This window comes from Ranitomeya variabilis, chromosome 1 (genome assembly GCF_051348905.1).
Source record: "Ranitomeya variabilis isolate aRanVar5 chromosome 1, aRanVar5.hap1, whole genome shotgun sequence".
NCBI lineage: Eukaryota > Metazoa > Chordata > Amphibia > Anura > Dendrobatidae > Ranitomeya > Ranitomeya variabilis.
In genome coordinates, this window is record NC_135232.1 from 32,822,670 (window position 1) to 32,835,883 (window position 13,214).

The following is a 13,214-nucleotide window of genomic DNA, read 5'->3' on the forward strand; positions in this document are numbered from 1 at the left end:
CGGCGTTGATAATTATTGTTCCCGCCTGAGTGGGAGTAGTTAATCGCCCTCGCTGCAGTAAGCCCAATACTCAGTACATAGCAGGCAGCCTTTCTGGCGACTAATTACACTAGGAGCAATACCTAATCTGACCTGAGGGTAAGGGGGGGCGCCAGAGAACTCCAGGTACTGGGACTGGGAAGTGGGATATAGATAAATCCCCTTCAGAACGAACCAGGGGCAATCAAACAACCCCAGTTCGTGACAAATTGGTGTGAGTAGTGGGGACAATAAAGATATCCTCCCGGGATCTCTGACATACTGCTGGGATCCATGACATAGTGTTGGCATCACGGTGTGAACGGTGATACCTTCATCTTGCAGGAACTGCTGACACACTCCAGCCACATGAGGTCTGGCATTGTCCTGTATTAGGAGGAACCCAGGGCCACCCGCACCAGCATATGGTCTCACAAGGGATCTGAAGATCTCATCTTGGTACCTAATGGCAGTCAGGCTACCTCTGGCGACCACATGGAGGGCTGTGCGGCCCTCCAAAGAAATGCCACCCCACACCATTACTGACAGACTGCCAAATTGGTCATGCTGAAGGATGTTGCAGGCAGCAGATCGCTCTCCACGGCATCTCTAGGCTCTGTCACGTCTGTCACATGTGCTCAGCGTGAACCTGTTTTCCTCTTTGAAAGGCACAGGGCGCCAGTGGTGAATTTGCCAATCCTGGTGTTCTGTGGCAAATGCCAAGCGTCCTGCAGGTGTTGAGCTGTGAGCACAACCCCCATCTGTGGACGTCGGGCACTGAGACCATCCTTATGGAGTCGGTTTCTAACCATTTGTGGAGACACAGGCACATTTGTGGCCTGCTGGAGGTCATTTTGCAGGGCTCTGGCAGTGCTCCTCCTGTTCCTCTTTGCACAAAGGTGGAGGTAGCGGTCCTGCTGCTGGGTTGTTTCCCTCCTACAGCCCCCTCCATGTCTCCTGGTGTACTGGCCTGTCTCCTGGTAGCGCTTCCAGCCTCTGGACACTACGCTGACAGACACAGCGAACCTTCTTGCCACAGCTTGTATTGATGTGCCATCCTGGATGAGCTGCACTACCTGAGCCACTTGTGTGGGTTGTAGAGTCCATCTCATGCTACCATGAGTGTGAAAGCACAACCAACATTCAAAAGTGACCAAAATATCAGCCAGAAAGCATTGGTCCTGAGATGTGGTCTGTGGTCCCCACCTGCAGAACCACTCCTTTATTGAGGGTGTCTTGATAATTGCCAATAATTTCCATCTGTTGTCTATTCCATTTGAACAACAAATGTGAAATTGATTGTCAATCAGTGTGGCTTCCTAAGTGGACAGTTTGATTTCACAGAAGTTTGATTTACTTGGACTTAGATTCTGTTATTTAAGTGTTCCCTTTATTTTTTTGAGCAGTGTATACGGTATATGGAAAAAAAGACAAAGCTCACCTTTCTTCCTCACAATCCCTTCCCTCTTCCCCACTTTCCTCTTTACCCCCATTAAGTTTCTCCTAATTCTCCCTTCATTGCACGGCGGCAGCATTTACAGAAGACATCACCACTCACCATTAGGCGTTGGCCGGATTATTGGGGTCGGAGGATGCGTCCGAAGCTGTGAAAATAGGAAATGATTTAGAGGAAAATCCCAGAGTTTTATAAGATGTCACAGATGAAATGTGAGTAGAAGGTGGAGAAACACTGGGAAACCTTCTCTTTATTGTGTTTTCTTCATTCATGTGCAGCAGTTTTCAATAATCTCCAGAAAATGTGTCTGGTTTTCTTTTCAGAGAGTAATTAACACACAAAATGACGGCCGTGTCTGTCCTCATGGGGTGTAACTTGCTGCAGGAGGACATACATGTGAGTCACTGGGATGGCGCTGGGACAGAAGATGTGTCCGTGTCATCCACAAAAAGCTCGTGCTGCATCTTCCGGGCCCGAGCGAGTGTAATTCCAGCACTTTATCTCCTCATCCACTTTAATAGAAATCTGCCACCAGGTTTTGCCACTTAATCTGATAGCAGCATAAGACAGAGACCCTGATTCCCGCACTGTGTCACTTACTGCGCTGCTTGCTGTAGTTTTTATAAAATCACTCTTTTATCAGCAGGAGTATATCACTATAAGACAAGTAACAAGCTCTGTATAACTCTGCATTGATTGGCCAATTTTTGTGTACCCTGTGCATAGGCAGAAAGTTGTCAATCAGTGGTGTGGGTGGAGTTATACAGGGCTCAGCATTCAGAGAACTGCTAGATCTACAACGGATGAAACACTAATTTTATCAAAATGACAACAAGCAGCCCATTAAGTGGGAGTCAGGGTCTCTGCCCCTACATTATGCTGCTCTCCAATGGAATAGCAAACATTTGGTGACAGTTTCCCTTTAAAGAGTGTCTGTCATACACAAAATTCTAATTGACCCCCCATTGATACATTCATATAGGGGATTTACCCCCTTTAAAATAAGACCTGTGCTATAGATTTTACTTCTTTCATTTTATATAAAACAGTTTTATTACATATGTAGATGAAGGGTCCTCAGTGCCCCATTGCTGTGGCCAAGAGCTCAGGGCACCGTACCACCCTCTCTATTACAACTCTCAGCCTTGCACGCACTGACACTACAGGGGTCGAAGGCACAGTGTCAGTGTGTAACTGCATTCTGATCCCTCTACTGTATGTAGCAGCCGCTCGCTGCACACAGGATCACACAGTAGCAGGAAGCCGATGCGGACAGGAGAGGTAGATGAGGTGTGCACACTGACACTGCAGGAGCTGAGTGAGTGTGGGCAGGTTCAGTGTCAGAGCGCTCTCCTCTCCTGTCAGCACTGGCCGTCCGCTACCGTGTGATCCTGTGAGCAGCCACTGCAGACAGGACAGCGATCAGAATGCACCCGAACACACTGACACTGTGTGAGCTCTTGGTCCCTGCGGTGTCAGTGCGTTCAGAGCTGGGAATTCAGGTCAGGCAGCGCTCCAAAGCGAGAGATGTTAATACAAGTGGAGATGGTGGAGGATTGTAATTACAGGGGGGAATGGTGCACTGAGCCCTTGGCCATTCCATGGGTGCACCGAGGACCCCCCATTTACATAACTAAAACTGTTTTTATATAAAATGGAAGAAGTAAAATCTAGTCTACAAGTATTTTAAGGAGGCGAAGTCCCCCATATGAATGTATAAAAGGTGTAATGTGAGTTTTGGGGGGCAGACTCTTTTTACTGTAAACCTAAAAGGGGGATGTACAGGATTAGTAAGATTCGTCTGCTTTCCTCCCAACTCAGCGCCGCCCCTGTCCACAGGTCGTGTCTGGTATTGCAGATCCATTGTAGTAAATAGGGCTGAGCTCCGATCCATCACATACAACCTGTGGACGGGGCCGGTGCTGTGTTTGAAATAAAGCAGCCATGTGTTATTGATCCTGCACCACTGGGTGTAATTATGGTGTATGGAACAGACGGGGTCGTCCACTTGGGTCTCTGTCCTCTATGATCCAGAATGGAGAGTCGCTCTGTAAGATCAGCGCTCCCTCTGGGGACACAAGACATCCATGTGTTTCCTTAATGCCGGCCGTGACCTTACAGCAAATCTGCCAAAACCTCCCATCAGAGCCACATGTGCAGAATACTCACTGCCGGTTGTCCTGTATCCAGGGTTTCTTCCTGAAATAAGCAGAGAAGATGGAATTAGGAAGAGAAACCTGAAGACGCCATTATCATTGGTGACATATAATAATCTAATGTAATGGGGGAGAGATGAGCGGAGACGATATACAGTCAAGAGCCCCTACAAATAAAATATGGAAGGGCACCCACAGACCAAGGAGAAAAGTGAGGATTCCCCACCCCTAAGATATAACAGCAAATCAGAAAGAATCATGAATGTATAATACAGACATGGACAACATTATTGGTGCCTTCTGCTAAAGTAAGAAAATCCCACAATGGTCACTGAAATAACATGAAACTGACAATAGTAATTTTCAAGTTTAATTTACTGAACATCAACTAATGAGAATCAGACTTTGCTTTTTTGCTTTTAAATTGTGGCTCAGTCTAAAATGTAAAAAACAACAACAAAAACCTAATGAAAATGGCCTGGACAAAAATGATGATACCTTTGACTTAATATTTTGTTACACAAGCTTTTGAGGCAATCACAGTAAACGATTTCTGCCAACGTCTACAGGGATTTTGACCGCGTCTCGTGAACAGACTGCTCCTGGTATCTCAGGTGTGAAGCCGTCTTCTCCAGACACCAGATCTCGGCTCCATCCACAAATGTTCAATAGGATTTACAGTTATATGAAAAAGTTTGGGCACCCCTATTAATCTTAAGCTTAATGTTTTATAAAAATTGTTTTTTTTTGCAACAGCTATTTCAGTTTCATATATCTAATAACTGTTGGACACAGTAATGTTTCTGCCTTGAAATGAGGTTTATTGTACTAACAGAAAATGTACAATCTGCATTCAAACAAAATTTGACAGGTGTATAAGTATGGGCACCTCACCAGAAAAGTGACATTAATATTTAGTAGATCCTCCTTTTGCAAAAATAACAGCCTCTAGTCGCTTCCTGTAGCTTTTAATGAGTTCCTGGATCCTGGATGAAGGTATTTTTGACCATTCCTTTTTACAAAACAATTCCAGTTCAGTTAAGTTTGATGGTCGCCGAGCATGGACAGCCCTCTTCAAATGATCTCACAGATATTCAATGATATTCAGGTCTGGGGACTGGGATGGCCATTCCAGAACAGTGTAATTGTTCCTCTGAATGAATGCCTGAGTAGATTTGGAGCTGTGTTTTGGATCATTGTCTTGCTGAAAGATCCATCCCCTGCGTAACTTCAACTTTGTCACTGATTCATGAACATTATTGTCAAGAATCTGCTGATACTGAGAGGAATCCATGCGTCCCTCAACTTTAACAAGATTCCCGGTGCCGGCATTGGCCACACAGCCCCAAAGCATGATGGAACCTCCACCAAATTTAACTGTGGGTAGCAAGTGTTTTTCTTGGAATGCTGTGTTTTTTTGCCGCCATGCATGACGCCTTTTTGTATGACCAAGCAACTCAATCTTGGTTTCATCAGTCCACAGGACCTTCTTCCAAAAAGAAATTGGCTTCCCCAAATGTGCTTTTGCATAGCTCAGCCCACTCTGTTTGTGGTGTGCTTACAGAAACGGCTTCTTTCGCATCACTCTCCCATACAGCTTCTCCTTGTGCAAAGTGCGTTGTATAGTTGACCGATGCACAGTGACACCATCTGCAGCAAGTTGATGCTGCAGCTCTCTGGAGGTGGCCTGAGGATTGTCCTTGACTGATCTCACCATTCTTCTTCTCTGCCTTTCTGATGTTTTTCTTGGCCTGCCACTTCTGGCCTTAACAAGAACTGTACCTGTGTTCTTCCATTTCCTTACTATGTTCCTCACAGTGGAAATTGACAGGTTAAATTTCTGAGACAGCTTTTTGTATCCTTCCCCTGAACAACTATGTTGAATAATCTTTGTTTTCAGATCATTTGACAGTTGTTTTGAGGAGCCCATGATGTCACTCTTCGGAGGCGATTCAAACAGGAGAACAACTTGCAAGTGGCCACTTTAAGTAGCTTTTCTCATGATTGCATACACCTGGCTATGAAGTTCAAAGCTCAATGAGGTTACAAAACCAAAAAAAGTGCTTTAGTAAGTCAGTAAAAAGTAGGTAGGAGTATTTAAAACAAGAAAATGATAAGGGTGCCCATACTTATGCACCTGTCAAATTTTGTTTGAATGCACACTGCACATTTTCTGTTAGTACAATAAACCTCATTTCAAGGCAGAAACATTACTGTGTCCAACAGTTATTAGATATATGAAACTGAAATAGCTGTTGCAAAAAAACCCTATTTTTATAAAACATTAAGCTTAAGATTAATAGGGGTGCCCAAACTTTTTCATATAACTGTATTTATTACTTTAATGAGCGGTACCATGTGACCAGTGAACACAGGAACAAGCTGCTGGTCCCAGAGACCATCGCAACAGAGAAGCGATGACTGCGCCAGGAAGGTGAGTATGACGGGGGAGGGTGAGCATTGCGATATTCACCTGTCCCCGTTCCACCACCGGGCTCCGTCTTCCGCATCCTCTGGCTGTGACGTTCAGGTCAGAGGGCGCGATGATGAGCTTAGCGCCCTCTGCCTGAACAGTCACTGCAGAGAGCTGGAAGACACAGCGGAACTCGGCGGTGGAACGGGGACAGGTGAATATCGCAAGTGCCGGGGGCCTGAGCAACGAGAGGTGAGTATGTCATTTTTATTTTTTTTTTATCGCAGCAGCATATGGGGCATAATATGCTATGGAGCATCTTATGGGGCCATCAACCTTTGTGCAGCATATGGGGAATATATTTTAATATGGAGCATCTTATGGGGCTCATGAACTGTATGGAGCATTATATGGGGCGTATTTTGTATGAAGCATTTTTTGGGACCCATCATGAACTGTATGGTCGTTATGTGGGGCTCCTGATTCAGTATGGATATTCAAAAACACTTAACCCACTGATGTCTCAATTTTACTTTTATTGGTATCTATTTTTTCCACCCTAGGTTTATACTCGAGTCAATAAGTTTTCCCATTTTTTTGTCAAAATTAGGGGTCTCGGCTTATACTCGAGTATATACGGTATATCATTTGCATATATCAGATAGATGATTCGAGTGTTGGGGTTAAAATATGCAGAAAAGCCATCAGCAAAGTCCAGGTTCCTTATAATTACTTCCACATAGAAGTTAAAAAAAGGGAGAGTACGCATCCTTGTCTTGTGCGCTTTTTGATCTTGACCCATTCTGTATTTCTATTCCTGGTTCGCGCTGTGGCTGCTTCATCTTCGTAGAGCGACATGATTAACCTAAACAAGTGCGCCGGTGCTCCTACCTCACTCAGTGCTTTCCAAAGATTATCATGCTCAACACAGTGAAAAGCCTTGGTATAATCAGTGAGGTGCAGGTAGAGCTTCTTCTGGAGCTCCCTCTTCTTTTCTATGATCCATCTCAGGTTTGCAATGTAATCATGTCCCTTTATCCTTACAGAATTCAGCCTGGCCATCAGGAAGTTCTTCATCAAGGATGTTAATCAAGCGCTTCTGATTGACCCTTAGAAGCAAATTGCAGGGATGGGGAATCAGGGCAATTGTTCTATAGTTGGCACAATCCCTGACATAGCTTTTCTTCAGCAGTGGGATAAAAGCTGATTTTTTTCCAGTCCTTTGGCCATGTGCAGATCTTTCAGATTTTCTGACATAGTGCTGTCACTGCGGCTCCTAGGACTGGATTGAGCAGCTCTGCAGAGAGATCGACGTCAGATGCTTTGGTTTTTTTTGGCAACTGCCTCAGATCCCAATCCACTTGACTTTCCAATAGGTCTGGGTCTGGTTCCTCTTTGTCTCCACGCTCCTCATGATGGCCACTGCTTGTGCTAGCATATAGTTTCTCTCTTTATACCTTCCATCCTGCCGGACGCTAATTTCATTGCTATAACAGTCTTTGATGGTTGCTTGGCGTGCTAAGAAGGGCTTCATCACTTGTAGCAGAGTGGCAAAAAAATTCCCTGGTGTGGCCCCTCTTACAGGCTTGAGGTCCATGCATCAAGTTTTAAAATAAAAGGCTATGTTCACGCTAGGTGGTTTTTCAGCTTTTTTCTGCAGGAAAACCTTCTTTCCTGGCAGCAAGACACTTGACCCAAAAAGTAGGTTTTGCTTGGTCTTTGTTGCGTTTTTGCCATGCTACATTTGACTCTTGCGAATGCTGATAAAGTATAGTGCAAAGAAAAAATCATATTCTACTTCATCGGGTTTTGGCACAAAAATGCAGCAAAAACCTATACCTGCATTTTTTTCAGTGTTTTTTCAGCATTATTTTCAATGGGTGAAAAACGCTGACAGAAGTGACATGCTCTGTTCTGCAAAAACCAAGCAAAGTTGCAAAATACTGAGGACAAAAAAAAAAAGATTTCTGAAATCTTAGACTTTGCTGGTACTGTAGAACGCAGTTATTAATAATAAAAAATAATAATAATCCTTATATAGCGCCAACATATTCCGCAGCACTTGTGTACAGTTTAACAGTTTCAAACACAACAGTCATAAGTAACAACGTTAACAATACAATAATTAAAGCAAAATAAGCCGCCCCTGCACGTGAGAGCTTACAATCTACAATGAGGGGGGGAGATACAAAGTACAGGTGTGTATTTACAATGATGTATTTACAATGATGGTCCAGCCATCTTCAGGGGGTGGAGGATAGATGGAAGTAGTGAATGGGCTACACACGCGCCCTTACACATAAAATGACTTTGATTAGTGAATGATAGGCCGCTCTGAACAAATGTGTTTTGAGGGAGCGCCTAAAACTATGGAAATTGTGGATGGTCCTAATATCTTGGGGTAGAGCATTCCAGGGGATTGGCGCAGCATGGGAGAAGTGTTGGAGTCTGGAGAGGGAGATTGATTGATTCCCTCTTTGAGAAAGCCACGCGAAACGCGCGTCAGGGGGTATCCAGGGTCCCAGGCACTATTGACTTCACCATGGGTAAGAGACTTTACACCTGATATGCACTATAATTGTTTTTGTTCTTGTATTTGTTTCCTTCCTAATAGCAGTGTGTTATATATATATATATACATACAGGTTCTTCTCAAAAAATTAGCATATAGTGTTAAATTTCATTATTTACCATAATGTAATGATTACAATTAAACTTTCATATATTATAGATTCATTATCCACCAACTGAAATTTGTCAGGTCTTTTATTGTTTTAATACTGATGATTTTGGCATACAACTCCTGATAACTCAAAAAACCTGTCTCAATAAATTTGCATATTTCAACCGGCCAATCAAATAAAAGTGTTTTTTAATAACAAACAAAAAAACCATCAAATAATAATGTTCAGTTATGCACTCAATACTTGGTCGGGAATCCTTTGGCAGAAATGGAAGTCTGCAGAGACAGCTGTGGATGAGAAAACGCATCATGGGGTCTGGATAAGATGAAGAAAAGGAGAACGACTCCAGAGACAACGTCATCTATCAGGTACCTGGATGTAAATGATATTTGTGATGCTAACTCTCATGTTTTTATTTATGTTAGGAGCATTAAAGGGGATGTCCAGGTTTGTGATGAGTCTGCAGTCATTTTTTGTGACTGCAGACTTCTGACTTCTCACAGTACACCCTGCACGCTGTCAGGATTCTCTCGTGCTGGCGATTTAAATACATGCGGTCACATGCTGACTAGACATGTGTGGCCTCACTCTATGAAAATGATCTGAGCGAGGCCGGGCACATCTAGTCGGAATGTGGTCAGAAGTATACCAATCACATGCTTGTGCTGACATGACTGTCCACCGGCCAGGGAGAATCCTAAAAGTGTGCAGTGCATTAGTTGTGAGAATTCAGAAGCTGCGATGTCAGGATTCAGCTCTGCAGGTTCCAGTCATCACATGGACACATCACTCATATGCAATTTTCATACTCATGGTCCTGTGACAATGAGCTTCTCTTCTGCTTCTCTCAGTTTTTCACTGAACATTGAGAGCATTAAGGAGAGCGGCTCGTCGGTACATGACTGAGTGTGCAAATCGCATATGTCCTGGGGGGGGGGGCACCAAACTGAATTCTTGCACCTGGTGCCAGAAACCCTAGATACACCTCTGCTGGTATGCTACTGCGAGCGGCGATTACCGGGTTCGGTGGAGGGATGTGTGTGCACAGGCAGTGAGGCAGGGACTGTGTGTGTGTGTGTGTGTGTGTGTGTGTGTGTGTGTGTGTGTGTGTGTGTGTGTGTGTGTGTGTGTGTTTTTTTTTTTTTTTTTTTGGGGGGGGCGCCATTTTTCCTTTCGCCTCAGGCAGCAGAGAGGCTAGGTTCACCCCTGGGTAAAGGCCATTTAGGCATTGATCTTGATTTGCCTGTGGAGTCCATTGTTTTCTATTGTTACCAGTAGGGCTATATGGTACTGTGATACTAGCAGGTCTACACTTATGTGCTCATATTGTTGTGGTGTTTTGATCTGTGAACCATGTATATATAATTGTTTTTGTATACTAAGCACATTGTATATGGTTATACCACAGGCCATTATATTGTACTGTATGACCATGCTGGAGTAGTTGGGGATGTGGGTTGTCACTCTTTTCCTACATTACGATATGACTTGTGTACAAGATTTGTGCTGTTGTTGCACTTAATGTTTTTATCCGTTTTTCTGTGTGATGTATCTTTTTGTGTTGCATTTTTTTTTTTTTTTTTTGTAAAAAGCTTACTAATAAAAGATTTTGTATTTTTTATATATGGTTGTGGTGCTCCCTTCTGTGTGGACTTGATCTTTCTCTATGGGTTTAGTTGCTATGTTTCCAAGTCCACGGTGAGCCCCAATAGTTATATATTCAGCGGTGCCCTCCACCCTCACGAATTTATATGTAGAATTCCAGCCCCCTCCACCGAGGACACTCAGAAGTCTGTTTAAGACCTGCTCTATAGAGCCGTTCAGGAGTCCTATATACTCTATGGAGCACATATATCTGCGAGAGTCTGCCCGGTTCACTCAGCGATAGTTGGGGTATATATTCCATAATCATTCCCATTTATCTTCCTCTATCCTTCACAACTCCTCCTCTCATTTCCCCTGTGCTCTAATAGGATAATAATTTATAAAAGTATGCATTAGATCCTTATAAATGCCGCACACTACCCCTTTTGGTCCCCCCTGTGCGCAGACATAATCAATCAATATATCCTTGTGAATCTCCATATTCATCGTCTTGCTCTGCGTAACATAAGCATGCCGAAACTGCCCATATTGAAATCTGCAGACCTCCGGTAGCCCGTAATCCTCCTGCAACTTTCCAAAGGGCACCAGTCCCTTCGCGTCCTGCACCTGAACCATGTACTGTATTCCCAGTCTCATCCAATTTTTAAATTCTCCCATTTTAACAAATTCCGGTAGAATCTCGTTTTGCCATATCGGGGAAAAATTTCTCAAGTGCTCCAAACCCCTAATCTTTTTAATTGCCTCCCAGACTTTATGTATCAGCGCTAAAGTAGGATACACCAAACCCATCTTCCTGAAACTTCCTGCCTCCAACCCGTGAACCAAGGGAACCCTCCCCATCACCTGGACCAAGACCCTTGGTATTGAACCAGCCCCAGACACATCCCTCCACCCCCTCATCTGTTGGCCCTGAGCAGCTAAGTAATCCAAGGGTTCGGAAGTGCCAGTCCCCCTCCATCCTTGGGCCTCTGCAATATCTCAAGTCTGAGCCTCGGCTGCTTTTTCCCCCACACAAGATCCCTAAATATAGAGTCAATAGTACGAAACCACTGCCTAGGGAACCAGGTAGGGGCATTGTGCAAGACGTACAACAGTTGGGGCATCAAAATCATCTTAGGCTAGGTTCCCATTGCGTTAATGGGATAGCGCTAACGGACAGCGTTGCACGGCGAAATTAACGCCGTGCACCACGTCCGTTAGCGCTCCCATTGCCGGCAATGTTAGAGCGCATTGCTAGCGCGTGTCCTTTTCGGCACGCGCTAGCGATGTGCCGGTCTTTTATAGCACGCCTCGGACGCTGCTTGCAGCATCCGCGGCGCGCCAGAGGTCCGTTCCCCGCTCTCGCAGATCGGGGATCTGCGAGAGCGGGGACGTTAACGCGACCCCTGAACGCGGCCCCGAAAAAGACATTGCGTTAGCGCAATCCGCTAGCGCTCGCGCTAAACGGATTGCACTAACGCAATCTGAACCTAGCCTTAATCAAATTAATTCTTCCCACTACTGAAAGATACAGTTTACACCATGCCCCTACTTTACTCAGCAATGGAATCAGATTCAAATCTGCATAGCTCAAAATTGGGAGTGACACCTGAATGCCCAGGTATTTAAACTCTCGCACCACTGCCAGCCTACTACCCTCCCCCGATACTGGCAAATCAACAAAAATTTTTTTTTGGAAGTGCATCTGAACAGCAAGGTGGATTGCTGTTGAGGGGAGATAGAGAGAAAAAAAAAAAAATCTATAAATCTTCAGCACAGCGAGTGTGAGCGAGCTGAGTGTGACCTGAGCGTAAGTGTGAACGGCGGTAAGTGTGTGACTTGTGATTCAGTGACTTTGGAATCAGGGAGTTTCCAAGGGAGGAATTGCTGTCTGTTTTTAATTAATACTTTGTATTTATTTTTAATTAACGTTTCTGTGTGGTGCAATCCCCATTATGAAATGTGCTCCACAATTGTTAATGCCATCCAGTGTACATCTTGCCACATGTATGCAGTCCTTGACCAGCCGGTCGAGGGTGCATACTGCTGTGCGAGATGTGAGCACATTGTGCATTTGGAAACCCAGATACTGGATCTAAATGTGCAGCTGGCAACACTGAGATCCATAGACAATATGGAGAGGAGTCTTCTGCTCACAGAGCAGACGCTCAATGGGATAGATGAGGAGGGGGATGGTAGGATGGAGCTGCAGGACAGTGTGGCAGTTAGCTGGGTGACAGATAGAAGGCGGGGTAGAGGGAAGACTGTCAGGGAGGCTAGTCCTGATCTGGCGCACCCCAATAAGTTTGCTAAGTTGGCAGATGAGGGGGGTGCCAGTACAGGGGTAGCACTGCTGCAGCCAGGCATGTCCTCTGAAAGCCGGAGGAGTGACTGCTCCAGTAAGGAGGGAAATAGGAGAGCAGGGCAGGCCAGACAGGTGCTGGTAGTGGGGGACTCAATTATTAGGGGAACAGATAGGGCAATCTGTCACAAAGACAGGGATCGTCGGACGGTGTGCTGCCTACCTGGCGCTCGAGTCCAACACATCGCTGATCGGGTGGACAGATTACTGGGAGGGGCTGGTGAGGACCCAGCGGTCATGGTGCACATTGGCACAAATGACAAAGTTAGAGGTAGGTGGAAGGTCCTTAAAGATGATTTCAGGGAATTAGGCTGCAAGCTGAAAGCAAGGACCTCCAACGTGGTATTTTCCGAAATACTGCCTGTGCCACGCCAGAGAGGCAACGGGAGATTAGGGAGGTTAATAAGTGGCTCAAGAATTGGTGTAGGAAGGAGGGGTTTGGGTTCCTGCAGAACTGGGCCGACTTCTCAGTTGGCTACAGGCTCTACGCTAGGGACGGGCTGCACCTCAATGGGGAAGGTGCAGCTGTGCTGGGGGAGAA

At 45.0% G+C, this 13,214-nt stretch overlaps 1 protein-coding gene across 1 annotated transcript in view; it reads right to left on the reverse strand.

Moving 5' to 3' along the window:
• The window catches only part of LOC143804143 (class I histocompatibility antigen, F10 alpha chain-like), a 134,864-nt gene that overhangs the window by 18,706 nt on the left and 102,944 nt on the right, over positions 1–13,214 (reverse strand). Inside the window, exons 6-7 of the mRNA XM_077281937.1 lie at positions 3,644–3,673; positions 1,577–1,622 (exon numbers count right to left, since the gene is read on the reverse strand). Of these exons, the coding sequence (XP_077138052.1) occupies positions 1,579–1,622; positions 3,644–3,673 (74 nt within the window). The 3' untranslated portion in view covers positions 1,577–1,578. The remainder of the gene's footprint in view (positions 1–1,576; positions 1,623–3,643; positions 3,674–13,214) is intronic.